General features: G+C 41.2%; 2 protein-coding genes across 4 annotated transcripts; both read left to right on the top strand.

Annotated features, from left to right (window-relative positions):
- The first annotated feature begins 2,449 nt into the window (after nt 1-2,449).
- Nucleotides 2,450-9,559, top strand: THG1L (tRNA-histidine guanylyltransferase 1 like). 3 transcript variants are annotated; one of them, XM_030328440.1, is made up of 6 exons: nt 2,450-2,674; nt 3,401-3,577; nt 4,549-4,718; nt 5,735-5,823; nt 6,957-7,064; nt 8,079-9,559. In XM_030328440.1, the coding sequence occupies exons 1-6, from the start codon at nt 2,484-2,486 to the stop codon at nt 8,238-8,240; spliced, it is 897 nt and encodes a 298-aa protein (XP_030184300.1). In that variant the 5' UTR covers nt 2,450-2,483; the 3' UTR covers nt 8,241-9,559. The 3 variants fall into 3 exon arrangements, with proteins under 3 accessions (XP_030184300.1, XP_030184301.1, XP_030184302.1); XM_030328441.1 differs by lacking the exon at nt 2,450-2,674 and having other exon boundaries at nt 3,500-3,577; nt 4,553-4,718; XM_030328442.1 differs by lacking the exon at nt 2,450-2,674 and having other exon boundaries at nt 3,511-3,577; nt 4,644-4,718.
- Nucleotides 9,560-11,599: 2,040 nt separating this feature from the next.
- On the top strand, nt 11,600-25,942 carry LSM11 (LSM11, U7 small nuclear RNA associated). Its single transcript, XM_030328434.2, has 4 exons — nt 11,600-12,044; nt 17,557-17,696; nt 20,140-20,223; nt 20,687-25,942. The coding sequence occupies exons 1-4, from the start codon at nt 11,600-11,602 to the stop codon at nt 21,095-21,097; spliced, it is 1,080 nt and encodes a 359-aa protein (XP_030184294.1). The 3' UTR covers nt 21,098-25,942.
- Nucleotides 25,943-26,853: the final 911 nt, after the last annotated feature.

The following is a 26,853-nucleotide window of genomic DNA, read 5'->3' as shown; positions in this document are numbered from 1 at the left end:
ACAGGTATGCTGTTTCAGAGGGACACATGCACCCCAATGTTTATAACAGTGCTATCAACAATAGTCAACGTATGGAAAGAGCCCAAATGTCCATCGATGGATGAATGGATAAAGAAGATGTGGTATATATATATATATATATATATATATATATATACACACACACACATATATATACACGCACACACACACGTGTGTATATATATGTATATATATATATATATATACATATATATACACACACACACATACATACATATACAATGGAGTATTACTCAGCCATCAAAAAGAATGAAATCTTGCTATTTGCAACTATGTGGATAGAACTAGAGGGTATTATGCTAAGTGAAATTAGTCTGTCAGAGAAAGACAAATACCATATGAGTTCACTCATATGAGGACTTTAAGATATAAAAAAGATGAACATAAGGGAAAGGAAGCATAAATAATATAAAAACGGAGAGGGACAAAACAGAAGAGACTCATAAATATGGAGAACAAACTGAGGGTTGCTGGAGGGGTTGTGGGAGGGGGGATGGGCTAAATGGGTAAGGGGCATTAAGGAAAATACTCCTGAAATCATTGTTGCACTATATGCTAATTAACTTGGATGTAAATTTTAAAAATAAATTTAAAAACTAAAAATAAAGTTATTCTCCTGCCTAAGCATACTACCATTATTGTGCCACTAAAATTAACAATAATTCCCTAATATCAACTAATGAACAGTTGCAATAGATTGCATTATTGTTCAAAATTATTCACTTTTCCGTTCCCTGTGGGAAGATAATACATCCCTGCCCTGCAATCTTTGCACTTGACTCTGTTGTTATGCTGCTTTAGCAAACATAATGTGAGCAGCAAGATGTTCCCCTATGGTGCAAAAGCCTTTTGAATCATTGACTGAGTTTTGGAATAAGAAGACACATAAATCAGAACATCTGCCTGGAGCATAGCAGTAGCCAAGCCAGAAACCTATGAGTGACTTTAGCAAGAAATAAATGTTTGTTTGCAAACCACTGAGATCTAGAGCTGTTTTTAACTGCATGTTTTCCCAGTGGATTTAGAACTACCTTTAGTATTTTTGGGGCCAGTATATATTCCAGATTTTAACATTGTATTTTGTTTTTATGTTTCTTAAATCCGTTTCATTCTGAAACAGTGTCCTACCTTTTCCCATCCTTCCTTCCTTTCATTTTTTCTTTTTTTTATTCTTCATGACATTTATATTTTTAAGAAGTCAGGTCAGTAATCTTATATAAGATTCTACATTGTGAATTTGTCTATTTCCTCCTGGTGTGTTTTAACCTGTTCCTCTAAGTGCTTCCTGATCTTGGTTGCAAATTAACATCACCTTGGAATATTATTATACCAGTGTGTCTGTACATCCATACCACAAATGCTACCCATCATGTTCTCTAATGCTCACACAATAACTTTAGAGGGTAGCAAGGGAAGAATTGGTGTCTTCACTTAACAAAGGGGAAATCTGAGGAAAAAAGTAACTTATGTTAGGTCACATAGTCAATATGTGGCAGAGCCAGGGCATAAATTCATGACATTCACATCCTTCCTTTCTTCATGTTGCCTTCAAACAGTTTGAGAGATTTAGATACAGATGTAGATATATGTTTCTATCTACTCCTGGATGGATATACAAGTAACTAGCAACAGCCATTGTCTGAAGTATAGAGTTAGGAGTCAGTGAGAGACTTCATCATATATTCTTTTATATTATTTGAAAATTTTTCTTGAGTAATTCTTTTCAATTATTTGAAAAATAAGTACTGAATTCAAAAGAGCTTTATAAATCATAAAGCATCATAAAAAAATACTAGGGTTTAATGTTACTATTATCTACCAGCAAAAAGAAATTAAAGGTGGGGTCTTCGTGCAAAAGTTGAGTAAATTAATTTAGTAGGCCCATGTGTCAGAATAAAAGCCTATTTTTCTTTTTAAAATCACCCTTTGGAATATTTGATGACATTGGAAAATGCTCAAGGTTTAAGTGGAAAATACAAAAATCGCATAGGTGTATGATTACAATTTTGTGTGTTCTCTGTGTACAAATACAAATACAAAGAGAAAAGTGACTGGAAGAAACCATTCACAATGCTTTGAAGGGAGAGGGGAAATAGGAAGTATTTTCTTATATTTTCCGGTATATCCCATATTTTCTGCAAGTTAATAAATGCTATTTAGAAAGAAAATCACAACTAAACCTTCAAACTTGGTCAGAAAGAAAATTTTTACAAAATCTCACTTCGTGAGAATGACTTGCTGCATGACGGAGGAGAAAAATCTGACAACCGTGTGTAGTACGAAAGGTACAATGGAACGCTTCTTACACGCCCGGAAGTGGATTAAGAACTACAAGGAGAGGCGAGAGAGATGAGGACCTCCACTACAGCTAGAGCGGCCACTAAGAGACACAGGAACTTCCGGGGCGAGGCTTTCTTGGTCCTTCACCTTCCGCGGGGCGAATGTGGGCCGCATGCAATGTGAAAGTTCGCGACTGCTGGGCCGTCACTTCCGTTACTCTGAGACGGTGCTTGAAATTGGGGGCGGCCATGGCAAAGAGCAAGTTCGAGTACGTGCGGAACTTCGAGGCTGACGACACCTGCCTGGCCCACTGTTGGGTGGTGGTGCGGCTGGACGGCAGGAATTTCCATCGGTGAGCGGAGTTTGGTTTGAGGCAGCAAGGTGCCCCAGGGCTTCCGGGGAATGGAACGCCAATTGTGGCGGCAGCTCTTGGTTACCGGGTAACGCGACAACCAATGAGCGCGCGGGATTGAGCCTCACCCTACGCGCTAGCTACCAGGTGCTTGAAGGCGTGGTCTGAGTAGTTAAACTGAGGCCGAGTGCTCTTGTGATGAGCAGCTGGCCTGCGGCGCCCTTGAGCTGAGACCTGTTAGCAAGGCCCTGGTGGAAAAAGTCAGTCCCCGGTGCAGCATTTCAGCTCTTCAGCCAGTTGCCCGGCTGTTTAGTTAGTTATATTTGAAGGCAGACTGTCTAGAGACCTTTTTAGGTCTTGCTGTGGGCAATACTTTATAGTATGTTCTTTGATTATCAGTAACTAGCCATACGCGGGAGGAAAAATAAAAAAGAAATGTAACAGAAGGATGGGAATTTAATTCTTAAAAGTATTATTTTAATAATGGTTCTTATCACTTGTTGAGCATTTCCAAGGAGCCAGGCATAGTATATTTGTTACCTCCCTCTAATCTTCACAACAGTCCTGTGAAGTAAGTATACTTTATCTCCGTTTCGCAGAACAGGGAATGGAGACTTAGCAATTATGACCCTTTTTCTCAGTTGGTCAGAGCGAGAACAAAGTAGACTTCTTAAATAAGTCAGGTTGTAAGCTCTCTTCCGTTCATGCCCTTTTCCTTCCATAAAGGTTTGCTGAGAAGCACAACTTTGCAAAACCTAATGACAGCCGTGCTCTCCATCTGATGACCAAATGTGCCCAGACTGTAATGACAGAACTGGAGGATATTGTGATTGCATATGGACAGAGTGATGAGTACAGCTTTGTGTTCAAGCGGAAAAGCAATTGGTTTAAAAGAAGAGCCAGGTAATTCCATGTCCTAGCTCCTTGAGAATGTTTCCTGTCAGCATTTGGTTTTTGCTTTTTTTAATTGGTGCCTTGCAGACTGCAGATGGAATATTCCAACTGCAGAATGTATATTTCCTGTTTAGACTGTTGTACTTTTATCTTTTTTTTTTTTAATTTTTTTTTTTAACGTTTATTTATTTTTGAGACAGAGAGAGACAGAGCATGAACGGGGGAGGGTCAGAGAGAGAGGGAGACACAGAATCCGAAGCAGGCTCCAGGCTCTGAGCCATCAGCCCAGAGCCCGACATGGGGCTCGAACTCACGCACCGCGAGATCGTGACCGGAGCTGAGGTCGGACGCTTAACTGACTGAGCCACCCAGGCGCCCCTGTACTTTTATCTTTTATGTGAGCATTACATAAGCCTCTTTATCTGATTCTTTCTGCTTCATTCCTCATCACCTTAGCTTCTACATAGATCTGGCACTGAACATTAAGACTAGAAACAGACACCGTTAGAATATAATAATATTAATAATTCCTAGGTTGGCTTTAGCCAAGAACAGCCTATATGTGCTTTACAATATTGCTTAAATTTTTAATTAACAAGGATCTCAAAATAGACAAATTTGATATTTCATTTGGCAATATATCAAAACTCTCACAGAAAACAAAGCATATATGAATTGCCTTTTTAAAAACAATGGTTCTCTTCCTTCCAAGGCTAAAAAAAACACACACACAAAAACCCTCTTGAACCATAAATTCACATGACATCCTACGTACAAAAATTCAGTATTAGTAAGTTATTATTGGACTGGAGAGAGAGGCGGGCTGCTTAGTTTTTCTTGGTCCAGCACATTTTATCTCTTGGCTTGTTGGACACTTTGTATAATCACTCTGTTGCACACACAGGCTCTATCATGGTTTTGAATTAATATCATGTATTTTCTTTTTTCTTGCTCCACCCAATGTGCCTTACTTCTGCAAGTAAGTTCATGACCCATGTGGCTTCCCAGTTTGCCTCCAGCTATGTGTTTTATTGGCGAGATTACTTTGAGGACCAGCCCCTTCTGTATCCCCCAGGCTTTGATGGAAGAGTCATAGTGTATCCTAACAACCAGACCTTAAAGGACTACCTCAGTTGGCGGCAAGCAGATTGTAAGTGAAACCAAATAAACAGATGTAGTTAAACCACCAGTTCCATATATTAGAGGTGGTGATTTGATACAGGTTTGGCACATGTGTATTTTGTTTAGAATGCAGTATTTTGTATTTTTTTAATTAGTTGAAAACAATTGAAAAATTTGGGAGATTCATGTAAATGTTTCCGATTTCCAGTTTTTTTGGGAAAAATCAGGAGACCTGGTAATACTAGGTCTACATTCCCACTTAGTATTAGATATTATCTATGTAGTGACTGCTGCCTTTACATATATATATACACACACACACACACACAAGCCAATGTGCCATAAACTGTACCATTCTCTCTTGTTCCCCATGGGTCACCTACTCTGCTTTATGCATTTATGTTCATGGTGGCCTTAGAGGGTGTTTGAATTGTGACTCCTGCCTTACACAACTATGATGACATGTTTGTGTGACTTACTTATTTGGTGTATCTTGATTTTCCCAGAAAAACTAGAAAAGAGCTAGGATTAATCTAAAATAACTTTGAAAGTATTCCCAAGTTTAATGTGTAAGTTAACCAGTTTATACACAGCATAAGTGAAATGAGAGAATAAAACTTTTAGGTAATAAGTTTGTTTATACTTGACCACTTCCCCCCCATCTTCCCAGTGTATGGTTCTGGGTAAATCACTAAATGTCTCCCAGATCTCTCTCCTTTCGAGGAGAGAGGTGGAGTTCTTTTTTTTTTTTTTTTTAATTTTTTTTTTTAATGTTTATTTTTTGAGACAGAGAGAGAGTTGGGGAGGGGCAGAGAGAGAAAAGGAGACACAGAATCTGAAGCAGGCTCCAGTCTCCGAGCTGTCAGCACAGAGCCCAATGTGGGGCTCGAACTCACAAGCTGTGAGACCTGAGCCGAAGTCAGACGCTTAACTGACTGAATCACACAGGCGCCCCAGAGAGGTGGAGTTCTAATGTTCTTTGAAACACGAGTATTGCATAAAGATCATATCTGTATAAAAAGTGCTACTCTTTTCTCCTCACAGGTCACGTCAATAATCTTTATAATACAGTTTTCTGGGCACTTGTACAACAGTCTGGACTAACACCAGTACAAGCCCAAGAGAGATTACAGGTATAAGGTCTTAAGTGCATTAATACTCACCTGGGGTTGGTTTTCTGTACACTCTCCCATGCCATTTTGTATTCTTTTAAAGCTCTCACTGCTTTGGTTTGAAAGGATATAAAGATCTTACTAGTAGCAGCTCTGCTACCTGCTTATTCTGTGACCCCAGATGAGTTACTGCTTCTCCCTGAGTCTTAGTGTCCTCAGCTAGAAAATGGAATTGGCGACACTGGCTCTACATTCCCACGTGGTAGTGCGTGGCTGGGGCTGCATATTGGTTGCCTTCTTTAGACAGGGCACATGCTCTTTTTCATTAGTCCCACTTGGCGTCTTTATCATTGTCATTCCCTTCTGGGTGCGTGTATTGTTAACAGTATAGGCTTTGGAAGTCAAATAATTGTACTCGGGGACTTCTATTTAATTTTATCCTCTCTGCCTTAGTTCTTTATAGGTAAAATGTAAAAAGTAACAGTTCCCACTGCATAGGTTTATTGTGAGAATTAAATGGCATGAAGCACATAAAACATAATAAACACTGGCGTTCATCATTAGATGACCAGTGCTACTTATGGGATGACTAACTGAAATGAGGTGATGTGTTGTTATGGCTCTTAATATAATGCCTGGCACATTATAATTACACAATACATGTTTGTCATTAACAGTAATAGTGAAGATTTAGAGATAGCAATAATAATTGGCATATTGGTAGATCTATCCCGAGTTTGGAAGAGCTGAGTTTAGATTTTGATTCTTACAAGAATAAAAGCAGGTTTTGGCCTTAGGCAATTTATATAATCTTTCTAAACTTCAGAGTTCTCTCTAAAATGGAGATGGTAATGAGGGTCAAATAAGATAACATACATTACGTAGTACAGAATAGTACTCTTTCCTGTCACCCCATCCCAGTTGTGACTTTTGAAGCCAATTGTTTGCTACGGAAGACAGTTTTATGAATTTAGACATCTAAATAAGATTTAAACTGCTCTTACAATTGAAATTCATTAGTATCTATAAGATATTTGGTAAAACCCTTCCACTTTTTTGTTTGTGGAAATTTAGATAGAGGGTGGAATGGATAGGTAGGGTGAGGGCAGAGAGCAGACATAAAAATCTTTTTATATCTTTTTTTATTTTCTCAGGGAACTCTTGCAGCAGACAAGAATGAGATTTTGTTTTCTGAATTCAACATCAACTACAATAATGAGCCACTGATGTATAGGAAAGGGACTGTGTTGATATGGCAGAAGGTAATGCTGTTGTGTCCAAATTAAAATGGAGGTCAGAAAGAAGAGAGCCTGTGCCCATCCCAAACTTTGTGTCCCTTACCACATGTATAAAGATGTGACTCCATTGATTAACATGAATTAGATCTTTTTTAAATGAGATACTATATATTATTTTGGATGCTTTTTTTTGTCAGTCAGTGCTACTAATTTTGTCAGTTTGTTAGTGATCTTTGTTGTCTGGAATTTCTCTTTATAAGCAGAATCACAGATTTTAGAATTAGTTCATTTATTTTCCTGTGTCATAAGCTCTCCAAATCAAATAAAACCCCATAACAGAGTACACTGCAGACAGAAGGATTTTTGCATTCATATAACATTTAAAAAATACTTTCTTCCACACTGGATAATATCATTAAGTGGTCCCCCCGTCCCATGACAACTATAATATGAGGCATAGGGAAACACTGTATATGAGCATTCTACCACTTGGAGAATGTTCTTGAGATTCCCTAGATATTCATACTTTAATATTCTGTACCTTTACCTAGATTCTTAATTTTACCAATATTTTCTCTCTGTGCCAGCTTCTGAGCATAATGATTTCTCTAAATTTATTTCCTTCATTTAGTTGTTTTTTTTAATGAATGTTTTCGGGTGTTAAGGGGCACCTTAAGAATTAGTCCTCCCCACTGGCAGCTTCAGCTTATTAGTATTTTAAAATTTGCTCTTTAGCACAGACTTGGATACTTCTTCATGCAGATGAGAGAAGCAAAAAAACAAACAAAAAAACCTTTAATTCTATATTTATTGTTAATAAGGAACATGGAATTACTCCTTTGTTCCTAAGACCTTCTTTCAGAATATAGCAACTTTTTAAAAGTTTTTAAACAAATTCATGTATGTTGAGATATGTATTTGTATATCTACCTGAAAAATGTTTGTTGGAAGTATATAAAATAAGTCAACTTCCTGCATATCCCCCTCTACTCTCCCAAACCCAGTTAACAGTGTTAATATGTTAACTTTTGTCTGTAGGTGGGTGAAGTCACAACAAAAGAAGTCAAGCTGCCAGCAGAAATAGAAGGAAAAAAGATGGCGGTGACTCGGACCAGGATTAAGCCAGTGCCTTTATATTGCGATATTATTGGGGATGCTTTCTGGAAGGAACATCCAGAGATCCTAGATGAAGACAGCTGATCCTTTGCTTTTCAGTCCTGGCATGCTTAACCATGCAAGACCCCTAAGTTTCCTGGCAGCAGGTGGCCCTAGGATCCTTACTACCAAGAACAGTGTGCCAGGAATAACATGACTGACTGGAAAGGGACCAGGAAAAGAAGGGGTGTATGGGGGTGGTTATCTTGTTCTGCTTTAAGTAGAACATTTTTTTTTGCAGTATTGGAACATGGTTCCTTCTGTAGAAGTGCATTTAAAAAAAAAAAAAATTGTGGTCCTATTTTTATAAAGCAAGAACTACTTTATGCTTTGCAGAATGAATCATTTTTACATTGTGGCATAAATCTTATAAAAACGTGTCCAGCTCTTTCCACCTATGGTAGATGATGAACCCAAACTTTACTCTCAGCCACCTGTTCTTAACTACAGAACCCATTGACCTTTAAAGCCACCTTTCTTACCCGTGTACTTTGACCTGGAGATAAGTAATGGGTTGATGGCTGCAGATGCCTCTGAATTCAGGAATTCCAGGGAGAATGAGCGCTTTGTGCCAGTTACCAAGTTGGCACCTTTGGCTGAACAAAGTAGTAGTTTGGATGTCTTTATATGAATATTCCATAGATTGATTTTGTGGAGTTGTCAGCATGATCGTCGTCTTGCCAGGGGTATTTCCAAGGCCACTTAACCTCTTTCTAAAAAGAAAAGGAATTATGTGTATATATGAAAGAAAGAAAATGTGTGAGAATGAATGAACAAGAAGGGAGAAGCATTTACTCCATTTTTTCTAGATACTTCAGTTTTAAAAGTCCCCTTCCTATTGGATTCCTGAAAAGGATTCTCAGGTAGCCTCTATGTAATCAGAACACTGGCATTTGAATTAGCACTTCCCTTGGGGTCACAAGTGGCAGGTGTCAGAGGACACCTAATAGTTCCAGCTGCAGATGGGTCAGTTCCAGCTGCAGATGGGGGAGGAAGAGCGGAGGACAGCAGCAGTAATTTCGAGAACCACCACTAGCGAGGGGTCCCCCTCAAGTGGGGGTAGGTGGTGAGAGAACTCCCATTGCCTGCTGTCCTGGTTTCATATTTCAGAGGAAAATTATTTGGCTCTAGTAGGAATTAAGAGGCAGTCTACATTTTAGTGCCTGGTCTTGCATCGCAGACTTCACAGCCACGAAGAAAATGTATTTTTGAAGGCAACGGCTGGTCTCATCCTCCGCTAATTGATACTCCATCTGTTGGAATCATTTTTTTCCCTTCATGTACTCACTGCACAGGAAGAAATATGGTGCATGTTTGGTAATTGATAAAAATCTCTGAGAAAATAAAGGTTTCAACTCCCTTGGCCTACGTTTCCACGTATTTTTCTCATACAGATACAGTGTATGAATCCAACTTTTGTATATATGTCTTTACATAAGCCAGGATAAACATACCTTCATCACCGCGGTGGTTCACAGACTTCTACATACAAAAATTTACTTGGAATGCTTGTTTTACATTCCTCTTCCAGCATGCCCCGATGAAGATTTGAGGTTTGCTTATCTGATTTTTAACCCCAAAGGCCTCTGATGCCTATGGTGGGTGATCTGTGGCACTTTGGGCTGTAAGGCCCTCGGTATCCTGTGATAGGTCAAGTCAGGCAATAAGGTAATGTAGCTCTGGACTGGCGAATGTAACAATGGTACGTGATAAGTGGACATTAAAGTACAAACTTTCAGGACAAAACCACCCAAAGAAATGTGCTTTCTGTGGGTGCTATGTGATACAAAGGCTCAATTTTGTCCTAAGATAGAGGGACAAGCATTTGTTGAATTAGCAGCAGTTTACAGCTTTGTTTTTTGTTCTCAGAAGTTTTGAGCAAAGGTATGTATGTTTCATACTCTTGCCATAACTTAACCTGTAGCGATGGTGTTTCTTTGTTGCCACACGTATTTGTTCCAGCATATATTTCACAGTCGTATGTTAATTTTCATTGTGTTCTCTAAGGTAAAGAATGCATTCTCTTGGGCTTTGCATAGCTTAAAGAAACGTTAAGACATACACAAAAAGAACTAGTATAGAATTAACACTAGTTGATAGTTTGGTAGGGAAGTGGCAATTAGGAAAGTGATTTGCGTGGCTTGTAGGTAACTGGAAACACCTTGGCTGTGCTGGATGAGAGAGTAATACCTGGCCTTCTGTGTAGACTATCACTTTATTTTATTTTTTAAATATTTTGAAAGAGCAAGCATGAGTGGGGGAGGTGTAGAGAGAAAATCCCAAGCAGGGTCTGTGCTAACAGCAGGACTTGGTCTCACTGTGAGATCATGACCTGAGTGGAAATCAAGATTTGACACTTAACCCACTGAGCCACCCAGGCGCCCCTAGACTATCATCTAATAGCAAAAAGCAAAAATGTTTTTGCTGAACAGAAGCTATAAAAACTGAAGGTTGCTGGAGGGGTTTTGGGTGGGGGATGGGCTAAATGGGCAAGGGGCATGAAGGAGGACACTTGTTGGGATGAGCACTGGGTGTTATACATAAGTCATGACTCACTAAATTCTATTCCTGAAATCATTATTACACTATATGTTAACCAACTTGGATGTAAATTAAAAGTAATAAAATAAGTACAACTGGGTCTTGGAAATCTTCCATCTTCCTTTCCTCCAAGAGCTGGATCCTGGTTTCCTCCACTTGCCTAAGGGATGCTTAGAAAATCTATGATGTAATGAATTTTCTTTAATACTAAGGTCTCTCAGGTGTTAGTGTAAATTACTTTTTGCATAGGGTTTAGGAAATGGAGGACCGGGATCCATCCATCCTTCACAGCTTCGTTGTCCACTTAACCAGTACCAGCTAGGATAAAGCATTTATAAGCTCTCTATGCAGTATCTCTTCATTCTTAGGACAATTCTGTGGGTTAGGTACTATTTCTATTACATTTCAGGTGAGAATGTAAAGACCCAAAGAAGCTAAATAATTTGAGTCCAGGTAGGCTAGCCCCCAGTAAAATTTAGCATGCAAAACGGGACTCTGATTGCCCTCTTCCAGCCTCTTCCCACCAGCTCAAGCTACGAGTATACTACAGTTCCAGAGAGCAGACAAACGCCTAGCGAAGCTTGTTAAAATGCTGGTTCCAGGATCCACCCCCGGGGAATCTGGAGTATTGACAAACATCCTAAGTGATAATGATATAAATGGGGAAACACTGCATTCAAGCAGATGAACCTGTTACCCGAGCGCCCAGGCGGAGGCCGGCTGCTCGGCGCCGAGAGCGGACAGATGCTGCCTCCCGGTGGCCGCGCCGGCGCAGTGCAACCCCAAGCCGCGGCTGCGCAGTGCCGCCCTCTGGCGGCCCCGCTCCTTCTTCCCATCGGCCTCGGCTTGCGGGCCTTTCAAACATGGAGGAGCGGGAGCGGGGGGCGAGGTCGGCTCGCGCCGGGAGCCCCGCGCGCCCGCCCAGCCCGCGGCTGGATGTCAGCTCTGACAGCTTCGACCCGCTGCTGGCCCTGTACGCGCCCCGCCTGCCGCCCATACCCTACCCAAACGCGCCCTGCTTCAACAACCTGGCCGAGTACGAGAGCTTCCTGAGGACCGGGGTCCGGGGCGGCGGGCGCGGGCGGGCGCGGGGCGCGGCCGCGAGCTCAGGGGTGCCCGCCGCCTCTGCCGGGCCCTCGGCTAGAACCCGTCGCCGCCTGGACGCCCCGGCCCCAGACCCGGAGCGCATCCAGCGCCTCCGTCGCCTCATGGTGGCCAAGGAGGAAGGGGACGGGGCCGCCGGGGCACGCCGACGGGGTCCGGGTCGGAGCAGGAAGGCGCCGCGCAACGTGCTCACGCGAATGCCCTGTGAGTCCGGCGGGCGCGGGCGGGGCGGGGGCCGAGGGCCAGGCCCGCTGCCCGGAAGGTGGCGGCCGAGGGGGCGTTTGCAGGGTGCTAGGGGCTTGGTGCGGGTCTGCGCGCCTGAGGGAGAGGGTCTTGATGAAGGTTGCAGAGATCGTCCGCGGCCGTGAGGAGGTTCTCCTTGAATAATGTGGGGAAGGGGGGGCGTGGGGAAGGAAGGTCTTCTGGAGTACCGACGGGTGAGGGAGAGCGGTGGGGGCAGAGTGGGAAGGCTGTAGAGGTAACAAGGAGGGGCTCTAACGGGGTCCATGCAAGTGGCTGCAGAGGTGATGCGGAGCCCGCAACGAGGGGCTACGACCACGAGGGTGATGGGCGTCTGGAAAGGTGGTGGGGCCTGGAAAGCGGACATCACCGGGAGGAGCTGCACGCCACAGCCAGAGGGGAGGGGCACAGCCAATTTTAAGGAAAGGAGAGTGGTTAGCGGGACTGGCGATGACGGGATGGAGTGTGAGGAGATCTGTCCCTGCAGTTAGAACAGGGGACATAATTTCATAACCCCTGCACACTAAGTGACATTCCTCCTCGGGTCGTAGGAGAAGGGCTGTGCGGTCTTGAAACACGTATGTTCGCGTTCCCAAGTCACAAGTGCTGGAATGCAGCAGGCACCAGTGCCACTAAAATACAGACACTGTTTCACCGCCACCCTGCCAGGATGGGTGCAGGACTGGGTCTGTCAGGCTCCTGTTACCATATGCGCAAGTTATTTTAAGTTCTGAAGGTGTGAATGGCACAAGGGAATCTCTTGGAGCCTAATAGATCCTTGGAGATCTGTAAACAGCAAGGCTGCTAATGTGTGAGTTAGGTCTTCCACCAGTGGAATGAAAACAAGCCAGGGTTATGTCTTCTGTCATCTGGCAAGCAGTTCTCACATCTGCCAGGGAAGACAATGACCTAGTTAGCCATTCAAAGCATCTGTATCCTGATAGCTAAATTGTAACATTTTTAAATCACTGGCTTTGGAGTGGAAGGTTGTGTTAAGCGAGTTGTTTCATTCCTAGAAATGTGTTTGTAAAGAGAGAAACATCCTGAAAAGCTGTGTGCTGTTAGCTGGGTCTTGGTCAGATCGTTTACTGTGACAGTGCTAGAGCATTCTTGGCCAAGCCAGGGTGCATCCCAGCCTGCTTCCCCAACCATAACACAAAGACAGAGTGTGCATGTAGCTAAAATAAGAGTAGCTGGGGACCTTGTTTTGCCACTATCAGATCTTTGAAATGCTCTCCAACTCTCAGATTGTAACATTTATTTCCGTTTTGCCAGTTGTGGCTTTGCTACTGATATTGTCAAAGAAAAGACATACTTCTGTATGGCAAGTGGTTTTGGCTTTACCTACGGAGTACTCTGTTATATTAGTATGACAGAGCATGAAAACCAGCTTTGTTGGCTTTCCACAATTAAATATGTGCCTGTAATCAAGATCTCAGAATGTGCCGTAGGCACTGAAAATTTTTATCACTCCACTGGAAACGGTTGGGTGTACATGATAGAGATGGGTAGACGTGACAAAGAACTGATGAGCTTCAGAAAGCAAGAAAAGTACAGAAGCGTGGGTAAGATTAAGTTTATTCAGACAGAGTTCCTATAAAAGGTTGTCTTCAGGTCTTGAAGTTAATTTAAAGAAGGGCATGGTTAGGGATGACAGTAATTATTTAAAAGTTAGGCTATTGAAGTATAATTTGTATGCGGCAAAATTCACCATTTTAAAGTGAGTTTTGACAAATGTGTAGTCATGAAGTCACCATCACAATAAGGATACAGAACAAATCCATCATCCCAAACAGTCCCTTTTTAAGTCAGGAGATAATTTTATTGTTGCTAATTATGGCTACAGTTATTTAGTGGGTGAGTGCTGTGCAGTTTGCGAAGCCCTGTAGATGCTTCGTATCTTACTTTACCCTTAGATAACTACTTTTTAAGTGAGGCTTGTTGAGCATCACTGCTTGCCCAAGATTACATAGCTAGTTAGCTTGCAACTCGGTTTGTCCAACTCCAGGGCCTATGTGCCAGGGCCATCATGCTAATCTCAAGTGAGGGAACAGGGGAGTACATTCTTATGTTTCTCTGCTTACTTCTTTTGGTGGGTGGAGAGTACCACATAAGTGAGGCAGACGGTGTGTGTCTAGAACAATGAGAACGGAATCTGGGTCCAGAGAAGGATGTATTAAAACATTTTGAAGACCAAAGGGTTTCTCTCTGACTTTGTTATGATAGATAGTGGGGACCATGGTGTATATTCTTAAGTAAACACTTTTAGGGCAATGTTTCTCATAGTTTAATTTCTAGTAGTAAAATGTATTTGGTGGGGGACGGTGTATAGACCACAGATGCAGGGGTTCGACTGCTGGCTTTTTTAGTTTTGAACATGAACACTAGCTCCTCCACTTTCTCGCTGTTTTATGGAGGCAAGTCACTTAAACTCTTTGGGGCCTCGGTTAGCTAATCCATTCAAAGCGTTTACCACAGTAGTACATGGGGAAATTCTCAGTGATTGTTAAATGTCCCTGTGATTGTTGTAGGTTGTTGTGGTGGTTATTATTGTTTTAGGCTCCATAATTAAAAGCTCCAGGGCAGGATGTATGTATAACCTACCTGAATTGGGTGTTGACTCAGCTGTTTACTATGTAAGTAACCTTGAAAAACTAATTCAAATGAACATTTCTGAGCCTCGTTTTTCTCATCTAGAAAGTAGGGCAAAATAATAGTGCCTGCGTGTTAAAGTTGTGAGGATTAAATAACATACATAAAGTTAACCTTACCCCAGGGCCTGGCTCATGGGAAGTGCTCAGTAATTGGTGATGATGATGGCTAGGGAGGATGGGAGTGAGGGGACCTCGGAGGCTGTTGTAGTGAACCAACCATCCCATAAGACTCTGGGCTGTATTGTTGTGGGAAAAGAAAGGAAAGGACAGGTCATACTTATTGAGAATCCATTGTCTGAGCCTAGTGTGGCCACAAGTAGGGAGAAGAATAGAGTTTAAAATGACTGGGATTTAGGGGCGCCTGGGTGACTCAGTCGGTTAAGCGTCCGACTTCACCTCAAGTCATGATCTCACAGCTTGTGGGTTCGAGCCCCTTGTCGGGCTCTGGGCTGACAGCTCAGAGCCTGGAGCCTGCTTCGGATTTTATGTCTCCCTCTCTCTCTCTCTCTGCCTCTCCCTAGCTCTCACTGTCTCTCTCTCAAAAATAAGTAAACATTAAAAAAAAAAAAAAAAAAACTTAAAAAAAATGACTGGGACTTAGAAGGTTGAGGCCTAAGAATAGTAGCAGTGGAGAAGGAGATCTGGAAGAATAACTTCAAAGATAAGGCATATATATCTTTTTGTTGTATTAAATTTTAGAAGCTTGGTTCATATTTGGAGTTTGTTAGAGAGACTGCTGGAAAGAGATTCAGAGTGTGCGTTCCGATTCAGAATTTTTGCCTTGGTAGTTTGCTCTGATAGGTGGTGCTAGTAATGTATTTTTGATCACACAGGAGTGAAGTGCTCCCTGGAATTATACCTTATTAATAAATCTTTGGAAGAAAAAAAATCAAGGGAAGAGTACAGATATGAGAGTTGAAAGACCTGAGTTTGTCATTTGTTTAGCTAGAATAAGAAACTGTTGTTAAGATGGGGCGCCTGGGTGGCGCAGTCGGTTAAGCATCCGACTTCAGCCAGGTCACGATCTCGCGGTCCGTGAGTTCGAGCCCCGCGTCAGGCTCTGGGCTGATGGCTCAGAGCCTGGAGCCTGTTTCCGATTCTGTGTCTCCCTCTCTCTCTGCCCCTCGCCCATTCATGCTCTGTCTCTCTCTGTCCCAAAAATAAATAAATGTTGAAAAAAAAATTTTTTTTTTAAAAAATAAAAAAAAAATAAGAAACTGTTGTTAAGATATGTGCTTGTCTTTTTTCTCTTATGTGGGGGTTCAGGGGTAAAAGTCATACCTCTCTATTTTTTTACAAGTTAGGAAAAGAGTGGTCTTTCCACTGTTTGTGGAAACACATATGGGGACGGGGGAAGCAGTGAATGTGTATAGGCAAAGAAACTAATCCAGGTTTCTAAAATATTGAATTATAGAGACTTATTCTCAAATGAATCTAGAAGTTAACTAGTCTAACCTCATTTTACAAATGAGGAAAGTCAGACTTGTAGAGAAGAAGTTACTCAAACATTCAAGGAATTTTAAAATATTGCTACAGGTAAGGTAGATGATGAGGCCAGACCAAAACTCTCACATTCCTTTCCAGAGCCTCTGTCTCTGCCACATTGCCTTCAACTGTGCCTTCTTGCTGAATCTTCAATCTGACATAAGCTCCTACTTCTCATTGGCTAGGTCACTTTCTTAAGAGTATTTTCTTTTATTAATTTATCACTGCCATGATGTATAAGCTGACCCATGAGTGAGGGATAAAGAGGTCGGGAGTAACCAGCTTAGTTATCCAAACTGAAGGGCAGGACTCTTGTTCTCTTTCATACTACTAGAAACAAAACAGAGATTTTGTGTTTACTATTGATGGCAAGAATCAATCTCCAAAGAATTATGCCTTGCAAACTTGGGAGGGAAAGACAAAGACTATGTGTGAGTGTGAGTGTAAGTGTGTGATTGGACATGTGGTTTTCTTTTGGGAGGTTTTATATATATCGTATAGCCATCATATTGTGAAGGCTAAGTTAACATGAAGTAATAAAAATAAAATTCATCCCTCTTCACAAGCCCTGAGAAAGAGAATCCATCATCAAAAAGGCTGCAATTTATAGTCCAGCATTCTTCCCATGAATCGTCATTCTCTTTTTACGTGATACTTATCTGCAATGTCCTACGAGCCTAATGCCCAGCAGGTGCCTTTCTGTCAACAGGCTTGGACTGAAACCAGGTCTCTTCCGTCTAGTGTAAAGATGGTGTCCATTGGAACACTAGTGGCTCCAGAGAGCTTGTCCATGGAGTATCTCAGATGGGGGCCAAAAGTCCATTCTCTCATTAGAGGACTGCACGTGTTTAAGGGCAGATGTGTTACATGGTTTGTTTCCTTTAAACATATGAACAAGATTTTTGGTTTTTTGAAGAGTCAAGCTGGATATGTGGTTCATGAGAATTATCTTTTAAAAAGTTGTCTTAACCAGGCACAGAACTGAGAAGAATTTTGCTGCTGATGTGTACATTTAATGTGGGTCCCCCCCCCAATGTTTTTAAATAATGGTGCATCTTAGAATCAATGACATCATAGAACATGGGATATACAATTAGTGAAACATTCGGGTGACAGCCATATGTATGTTTTATCCTCATCCTGGTGGAATCTTGTCTTACTTCAGTGTGTTGCCCATACTAACCATGCTGCCCATTGGGCCTTCTCATTTCCATAGTGAGGTTGCCACTGCACCATGTTGCCTGGTGTTGCTGGAGATGGTTGGCTGGTCTTGGTTGCTAATTCTGAGAATGAAGGCAGATGTTTACATTATGCTATCTGCTCTTGTCTTGTTTCAGTGCACGAAGGCAGCCCTCTGGGTGAGCTCCATCGTTGTATCCGGGAGGGGGTGAAGGTGAACGTTCACATTCGTACTTTCAAGGGTCTTCGTGGCGTCTGTACAGGCTTCCTCGTCGCATTTGACAAGTTCTGGAATATGGTAATTAAGCCTTTCTCAAAGGGCTGGAGAGCTCCTAAGGATTAAATCTTTTATATGTCTAAATGATCTGAGTAATTTTATTTAGGAAAACCTATAAAATGACTTCCTAGAAGAACTAGAATTTTTGCATTCTCTTGATCAACAATAAAAAAAGTTCTTTTTACTGCTTCCTTTTCTTTAAGGCATTGGCTTTCAGCCAAGGCAATTAAAAAAAATTTTTTTTAATGCTTATTTATTTTTGAGAGAGAGATAGTGTGAGTGGGGGAGGGGCAGAGAGAGGGGTACAGAGACCTGAAGTGGGCTCTGTGCTGACAGCAGAGCCCGACACAGGGCTCAAACCCACAAACCATGAGATCGTGACCTGAGCCGAAGTCAGATGCTTAACCGACTGAGCCACCGAGGCGCCCCTCGAGCAGGGTAGTTTTGCCCTTCTTTCCCTCCTAGGGACATTTGGCACTGTCTGGGTACGTTTTTTTAATTGTCACAACCATGGCATGGAGTATCACTGGTATCTAATGGGTAGCATCCAGAGGTGGTGCAGCACATCCTACAATACAAAAAATAGCCCCCCAGCAGCAAACCATTCTCTGGTCCCAAATGTCATTTGTGCTTAAGGAATAAGGATTTATTTTATCTGTTTAGTAATTCTATGTCAATTTCCTACTAACCATTCTTTCATTCATTTCAAAATATTTATTGATTTTCCACTTTGGCTGGTACTTTACCACAGTGCTAGGTACAGAAATTTCAGAAAGGAACTTTCACTTTATATTGGGAAGATAGATAAAGATAGAGGGGAAGCAGACATACTAATAAGCAAGGCACTTTGCATGGTGTTTCCTTATGGAGTACATGCGCCCCCACACTCCTAGAGGCTGTTTACCAGACATTCGTAGGAGGGAAGAGATAGATTATGGCACAGTTATACTATGAGACAAGCAATTAAAATAGGAACCACCAGGCTTTTCATATGGTCTTCTACCTCTAACTTTTCTTTTTCCTGTGTTTTATCTTCCTCCATGCATTCTCCTGGATGAGTATAATAGTTGCTGACTATTTATTAAGTACTTCCTATTTGCTGTACAGTATACTAAGGATTTATAATATAGTATCTCAGTGAACAAGGTCTGTTACTGTTCCATTTTACAAATGAAGAAATTGAGGCTAGAGATATTGAATGATTGGCCCAGATCACACTGTTAGTAAGTGGAAGTACTAGAACATTGTCCCAGGTCTTTCTGGCTCCTAACACCATCTTTTCAACCACTGTGGAATCAGAAGACCTGGATTTGAATCCTAGCTTTACCACTTGGTAGCTCTGTGACTCTGAGCAAGATGGTTTCTCTGAGGCCACTTTTCTTATCTCTAAAATGTAGGAAAAACTACTTTACTATTATAATTTCACCTTTGAAGGAAAAGTTTTTAAGAGAACATCTTTGATGACAGGCATGATAATAATACCGTCAGCTTATATTTGTAGGGTGAGTCACACTTTTCAAACTGAATTCTCATACCTGAGCTCATTTGGCCCTACATAGCTGTCCTCTGAGGTCCATCTCTCAAAGACAGGAATTCCCCAACAGTTCTGTATGGAACCCTGGTTAATACCTGTTCATTGGTATTATATACCAATGGTATATACCTGTTCATTGGTATATACCAATGGTTAATACCTGTTCATTGGTATATATCATTAGGTCGTAAGACCTAAATCTGATGAGGGAAAAGAAGCAGTAGAATAGTGTTTCTCAAAGTATGATCTAAGGGCATCCTACATCAGAATCATGGAATTTCTGGTTAAAACAGAAAATTCCTTGGCTTCATCCCAGACCTACTAAATCAGAATATCTAGGACGTGGCCTTGGATTTATATTTTAATAAGCCTCTTAGATACATATGCACACTGAAATTTAAAAACCTCTACCATGCATTTGTAAAGGCCCCTTACCATAGAAGAAACCTATCTTATATGGTGGTAGCAGCTTGGAAATCTTACTCGGAGGGCTCCAGGTATTACCGTTTTCTCCTGCCCAAGAGTTCAGTCACTTGTTAAGTTTAGTTCTGCTAAGTTAGATGTTTATTCTCCTTTTTATTTATTTTTTTAAAACTTATGTTCCACCCGTAGGAGGATTTTTTTTTTAATTTTTTCTTCTTAACGTTTATTTATTATTGAGAGACAAAGAGAGACAGAGCATGAGCATGGGAGGGGCCACAGAATCTGAAGCAGGCTCCAGGCTCTGAGCTGTCAGCACAGAGCCCAATGCAGGCTTCAAACTCACAAACGGCGAGATCATGACCTGAGCCAAAGTCGGACGCTCAACTGACTGAGCCACCCAGGCACCCCAATGTTTATTCTCCTTTTTAAAATGTTTTTTCTAGAAGCTGTAAAAATAATATTTTTAATTCTGCCTTATCTTTTTTTCCCTTTGGGCTGTTTCTCTAGGCACTTACCGATGTGGATGAGACCTACCGAAAACCTGTTCTAGGCAAAGCGTATGAACGGGATTCTTCATTGACTCTTACTAGGGTAGGCAGTTTACCCTGGCTTCCTGAGTACCCAGCATGCTTTCAATCTTAGACATTGAGATCACTGAGCCCGGTGACCAGGTTTTCTTGGGGAGAGAGCTCAGTTGCTGTCCACTCTGTATGCCCGGACCAGGGTCTTCATTAGTCTCTTCTCACGCATTCAGCTAATCACAAATGAGTCTGTGCTTCTGGCCTGCACGTTATTTGAGCAGCAAGTTACCTCTTATAAGCCTTAAAAGTCTTTCCATTTTATACCAGAAAAAAAGCAGGTGCCTTTTCTCTTGACGTATTTATTGATTTACCCGAATTATGGCTAAACACAGAAAAACTCACTGCTTTTTAAAAATTACAAAGTGAGAAGTCCATAAAACCTAATTCATGAATATGGTGTTTTTTCTGTATATTCAAAGAAGGATGTTGACGGCTAAAGAGAAGGCTGATATTTATCATTACTTTCCTTCTAGCTATTTGATCGCCTAAAACTTCAGGATTCCTCCAAAAAGGACGCAGATTCCAAGTCTGCAGTTGAAGATTCCACTCTGTCCAGATACTCCCAGACATCCACTTGGAAGGTAGCTTCGGTGTGGGGAAGAGGAGACACTGACCGGGGCTCACGCAGGCGTTCCCGCTCCGTCCCTTCTTCCCTGCAGGCATCTGCAAGGGAGGAGTCCAGGTCAGAGATGTCAGGGAGGACTACACGGACAGAAGGGTCAAGTGCAGGAGGTACCTTTTCCAGGGCTACCACCCTTTCCAGGGGTCAGCCCCGTAAGAAAAAGCGAAAGCCCAAAGTGGATTACCAGCAGGTATTCACTCGACACATAAATCAGATTTTCATTCGAGGCGAGAATGTCCTGCTGGTTCATCTTGCACAGTGACCAGCTCGGCATCTCTTGAGCTTTGGTTCTTAGAAATAAAATGCATGAACCGCTGCTATGCTGTATCCTAGTATCCCAGTGAAACTCTGAGTTGGAATGATTCCCTCTGGTCCTGCATGTGCAGAGCATAGAGCCAGGCTTGGGCCCTCTGGAAGATGAGCTCCCTCAAGCGGACACAGGCCTTAGGAAGGTGGGGGTTTGCGTTAATATCAAGGCAAAAGCTGTACAGAGGAAATATGCATCCAGTTTGGTGTCATGGTTGACTTTAGACACTGAAACCAAATATCAGATCTTCCATTTGAATTAGGAGTCATGGTATGAATTAAATTCATCCCACAGACACTATAAGGATGGGAATAAAAAAACACCTCAAAAAATGCTCTCATTTCTAAAAGCTAGTGCCCTGAGTACTCATGAATTTGATTCTAAGAATAGTAACATAAATTGCCCTGTAGCCGTGCATCCACAACTTGTAACTGACCTTTGAATTTTGCTCTACACCATTCTCTCTCTTTATCAAGAAATGTAATTTATTACCTTTGAATATCTGCAAAACTAAGAAAGATAGCCACTAACTTATGTAAACTTTGGATAGTTGGTATGCTTAGAGCAGCCAACAATGAATACTCTGTTGTTATCCCTCTCCTTAGTATGTAAAGGGATATGGGAATTCATCAGTCTTCCCCACTTACCAGAGGTAGCTTCTGAGAATGGCATGCCACATGGGACTATATGATGCTCATGAGGTGGCTTCTTGGCCTTTTCTCTCACTTGTGTGGCATGGTGTAGTGCATGTACCCACTGTATTGCCCTTCTGTATGTAGTGTGAACTGTCCTGTGAGCTTTATGGCAGGAGATTGTGACCTACATATCTGGCTTCAAAGAGTTCTGCATGGACTCAGTAATACATATGCATCACATGGTTGGGAGCTTCCTTTTTGGGGAGGGCTGGCCCGTGTAGACTAACTTTCAGAATGGTTTTTCCACGAAGTAGGAGTGATAGTTTTATTTCCTCAAGTCACGCCAACGAGGTTCTTACAAAGTACAGTGGGTGGCATCTATAAGGAACACTTTACTTACTGCCTGGCTTGAGTAATGGGAACACTGTAGTACTCTCTAATACTTCTACTTGAATCATATTATATGCTTTTTCAATCACCAGTACAGAATAGGCTACATCTTGACGCAGACTGTTAGGCAATATTGATTTTTTGTTTTGTTAGTTTATATTTGGTTTTATTTTATATAACTTACATTCAAAGTGAGAATAAGAAGTAGCTAACTAGTTAAAATGCTTGAAAAAAAATTCCCTGCTGCATTTTTTGTGTAACTTAGATAAGCCTTCTGAGAAGCAGGGTGAATAATGTTTAGGGAGTTAGGGCACCTGGTCCTTCTGCTAGCTGGGCCACTGGGCCAATGAAAGGAGAGCAGACTTAACCCCTCTGTGCCTCAGTTTTTCCCATCAGACACCTACCTCACCGGGGCACTGAGACAGAGAATTTTAGGAAGGCATTTTAAAGTCTCTAAACATGTTTAAGTGCCATGAGTAATTTTTACTAACTATATTTCATAGCTCGATAAGAGTTCTATGTCTTATGAGCAAGGTAGGTGCTACATAAGAAAGTCATCTCTGTGGCTGTTGTAATTTTGAACTTGTCATCAGAAGGCAGTGATATCTTCAGGAACTATTTTCCATATTCCATTCCTTTCTCCTAAAGGACAATGGAAGTTCTCAGAAGAATATCCTCAGTAAAAGAAGAGTAACATTTCTTTGCTGCTTCCCCCACAAATGCCAGCCCCAATCCTTTTCTGATCATCAGAAAAAATTCCCCTGAACTTTTCAAGAGGTTTATGTGATAGTACCAAAGGGAGATGCACATCTAAAAATGACACATCCCCAAAGGGGAATCTGTGGAAGATGCTTCGTTTCGTTTACTTGTTTTTATTTTAAGATGCATTTTAAATATACTCTTTAGAGCCAGATCAGATGCAGTAAGCATTTAGAGAGGTTCCATGTTACAAAGTCAAGCAATTGTCTTTGGAATCTGCTAATCTAAATTATCTTCTAAATAGTATGTCTAATAAAATCTCAGTTCCCCAATTAATAGTTATCTTGTTTAATCATCAGGCACCCCTGCCTCTGCATCTTTACCAGTCTCTCCTGTTAGATGTCCTCATCTGTCTACCCTTCTGTCCTCAGCTAGAAGCTGCAATAGATACCAGGTTTTCCCAGTAAAGTAAAAGTTTGGTATCAAAAGGAATATATCACTTTGCATTCATTCTAGTGCCTGACTAAATCTAACGTGATTTGTTTTAAACACATGCTGAGTTTTCATGTTTGTATATAATTTTCATATATCCAGATAAGGATTGGTTTACTGCTTTTCTGTCCAATATAATAATTCTGGCTCTGAAAATAATTTTAAATCCATGTGATCAGTCTAATGTGCCCATTGGCCCCCATTTATCGGTTCAGTTTTGGACAGTGATTCGCATTTAGTAAATGTGCTGTATTGTATAAAGCATGCCAGTGTTTTATAGGGAAGTCATTTTTTTTTAATTACTGCCTCTTCTTTATTATTGTAGAAATATTTCAAAAGGAAAAAAAAATTGGTCCTAAGAATGTATGTGCTGCTCAAAATATGTCATCATCTAGGACATTATAATAAGTTGCTATGAAAATAACTGAAGTCTTCCTCAGGAGAAAGAAAGAAAAAGAGAAAGTAACAGCCAGAATGGTAGAGTTCTGGAGGCCCCCACGAGCTTACCTGAGGGGTCCCTATGTTGCAGAAATGCAGCAAAATCTGGTTTCTAGTATTCTCCAAGGATTTGGGCTTAGGACAGTTGGTAGGAATAGTACTTATTTTTGAACATCCAACTTAGGTTCTTCAAAGTAATCTCTAGACATGGGAATCCGTTCCAAAGACAGTTCATGGGACACACCTCTTCTCCAGAGCACCAGATTTGTTAGATAACAAGGCATCAAGCAATGGAACATGGGTTTCACACCCAGAATGATTTCATGTGCTGTTCTTCATACATAGAGGTGATTCTGTGGTTCTACAACCAGTAGAACGTGCATTTTAGGTTGTTGGTGCTAGTACTTGGGAAGCGTTTATGCTTCATTTCAGAGACTATCTTATGATGGTGGGTCATTTGTGTGATGGTTAGCCAGTGTTAGCAGTGTCTAAGACAGATGGCTTTAGACCATTTGGTACCTTGCTGTCTGTGCATGGTGCATATCAAGTTAGAAAGCCTAGTAACCATTAGCATTAAAGTCTAGGTGCATCAGAATCCTTGGTTTGAGCTGTTACTGGATCAGAAGGGACTTGATTTATCCTTGTGGTAAAAAGTCCAGGAGTACCTTAAGAGGTTGTGAAGACATGAACTATGGGCTCTCTTTACTCCTCAGAAGCCTCACAGAAATCTAGTTATACCACTTTACCCCTTGAGAGAAAAACAGAAACCTAACTTGATGCAGAGGAGTTTTTTGGATTTCTTTTTGCACTATCCTCATAGCTGCTGACATGGGCAAAATCATGAAATAGAATTGATTCTGTAAATTTTCTCTAATTTTTGCCTTTAGGAATAATTAAAATTATTCAAAGACAGCTGTCTGTCACTGGTGCTGCCCCAAAACTTTCCCATCTTTTATGTATTTTTTATGAATGAAATAGTCGCTGTGGGAAGTCCAAGGTTCACGTAAGAGTATCATGGCATAAATATAATGGTTTAGCAACTGTTTTAATTTTTCTTTTCCTGTGCCAGATATAGAATACAGTCAATCCCTTTCCAGTAGCTTCTGTTCATCAGCCTATGTTTTCCTGGGCAGTAACTCCCAGAAGGCTTTTCTTAGTGATTATAAAGGAAGAAAATCTTATCTGGGCTTATGTTGCAAAGGTGGGTGGTCTGTCACTACTTTCTGGCAAATTGAGTTGATGGATTTTATATAAGCCTTTGGGATGCCTGTCACAGTTTCCTGGGCTCTGAGGAAGGGTTGCGCCTTTTTTACTTTCAGTGTTTTGAGTATTTTTCAAATGTTTGTAAGTTCTCTTGTGCCCCTCTAATAAAAATGAAAGCTATCTGTCAAGGAATGGCTTTGCATGGTTCAGAGATGTAGGGGAAAAGAAATAAGTACACCTGAGACCTTCAGTTGGTCTTTTATTTATTTAGAATAAAAAGTAGTTTGATAAGCTACCAGAGTTAGTGTTGCTTTAAAAACACTCTCTGAAAAGATGGCAACTGTCCCTCAGGAAAGCTATAAAAGCTATTCCCAATACATTGCAATTGCTTTTGATTTTTACTCCTTTGGAGCAAATGTCTGATGTTATGTCTGATGTTATGTTTTTAGAGCTGTGGGGGAAAAATGTCTAAACAATTTTAGGGGATATTATTTAAATGATTATCTGGCTGAATTATGTGTGAGCTAGGTTCTAGGGCAGCTGTCCAGTTCTTTTTCTGTTGTCCTGACACTAACACAGATAGCAAGCAATGTCTTGAAAAGTGATCTGCTTATTTCATACTGACATCTAAAGACATTAGCCTTCTGTTTGGCAACCCTGGGGATATCCCTCTGCACCGTGACTTATTAATGTGTTTTTTAGGCAAGGCTAAACCTGGTGACCCTCTGTATTTATAGTTTCACTATTCATATATAAGCTGCTAAAAGAAAAACCATAACTTCTCATCTTGTCTTGAAATTACTCTTAATTGTGAAGTTCACCTAAATTCTTCATGTTTATGGAGGATTGCTGCTAGTAACGTCAGTTTGCAGTGTTCTGCTGTAGGTATGTGTCACATGGGAGTCTGGAAACTGTAATAAATATGATTGTGTTAATGTACTGACTGCTTTGTCTCTGCTGATTTTGAGGGGCAGCGGAGGGGAGAAGGCAGGGGAGTCTATTACCAGGTGACGATACTGACCTAGAAAGTGAAAGCATCCCAAGCCATCTCATTGTTGTAACCTTGTGCCTTTTCTTCACCAAAGCACACATATCTACATCAACTATCCTGAGGTGGCTTTGGTCTTCCATGTTTATTAGAAGTTTATGCTTAGAAAAGGAACTTGGCCCACATTGTGAATTGTCTCTTCTAAGCCCCAAGCACTGGTAATTTCCCTGTGAATTTATTCTACCTAATAGCTCACTGGCATTACCCCCTCTCTTCATGATCTGCTGAGATCACCCCTCACTCTGCTCCCTTGGGTTTTACCACATTTGATTAATTGATCCTTACATGGTTCCAGAAATATTTGAATTTGCCACCAGCTTCCCTCTGTGCATGTACAGGAAGTTGAACTGCCCAAAGATTTGTGACATTGATTACTTGAGCTCTGTTTGCTTCAGAACTGAGTCGCCTGTAAGAGAGACAGACAAAAAATCACACGGATGCTTACAGAGGGAAACCTCAAGTTAACTGTTAAGACCCGATTCCCCACTTTCAAAGAATGTATTGAGCTGGGTTTAGCCAACATGCAAGAAATTTCTAAACACTTCAGTGGTGGAAAAGGTGAACTATGCTCCAGTTCAACCCCTTGCTTATTTGTTTTGTATCTCAGAAACTTCTGATTAAGCAATAATATCATCATTAATCAAAATAAAGGCAGAGGAGTCAGCTGGTCTGTACATTTAAAATGTACAGTGACTGTTACATATTAGCAGGGGGATGGAGGCCAGTGAATTGAGATATATCTATTATCTTTCCCTAAGCTTCCCGGATTCTAGTGGCAAGGACAAAAAAGTTTATTGCCCAACCAC

This window comes from Lynx canadensis, chromosome A1 (genome assembly GCF_007474595.2).
Source record: "Lynx canadensis isolate LIC74 chromosome A1, mLynCan4.pri.v2, whole genome shotgun sequence".
NCBI classification, from domain to species: domain Eukaryota; kingdom Metazoa; phylum Chordata; class Mammalia; order Carnivora; family Felidae; genus Lynx; species Lynx canadensis.
This window is presented reverse-complemented; position numbering and strand designations above follow the sequence as displayed.

Excerpts from the sequence above, each read along its gene's own strand:
- THG1L (XM_030328440.1), top strand. The coding sequence starts at position 2,484 with ATGTGGGCCGCATGCAATGTGAAAGTTCGCGACTGCTGGGCCGTCACT. Across the intron at positions 5,824-6,956 it reads AAGCCCAAGAGAGATTACAG|GGAACTCTTGCAGCAGACAA; the intron begins GTATAAGGTCTT and ends TTATTTTCTCAG. Across the intron at positions 7,065-8,078 it reads CTGTGTTGATATGGCAGAAG|GTGGGTGAAGTCACAACAAA; the intron begins GTAATGCTGTTG and ends TTTTGTCTGTAG.
- LSM11 (XM_030328434.2), top strand. The coding sequence starts at position 11,600 with ATGGAGGAGCGGGAGCGGGGGGCGAGGTCGGCTCGCGCCGGGAGCCCC. Across the intron at positions 17,697-20,139 it reads TTGACAAGTTCTGGAATATG|GCACTTACCGATGTGGATGA; the intron begins GTAATTAAGCCT and ends CTGTTTCTCTAG. Across the intron at positions 20,224-20,686 it reads CTTCATTGACTCTTACTAGG|CTATTTGATCGCCTAAAACT; the intron begins GTAGGCAGTTTA and ends CTTTCCTTCTAG.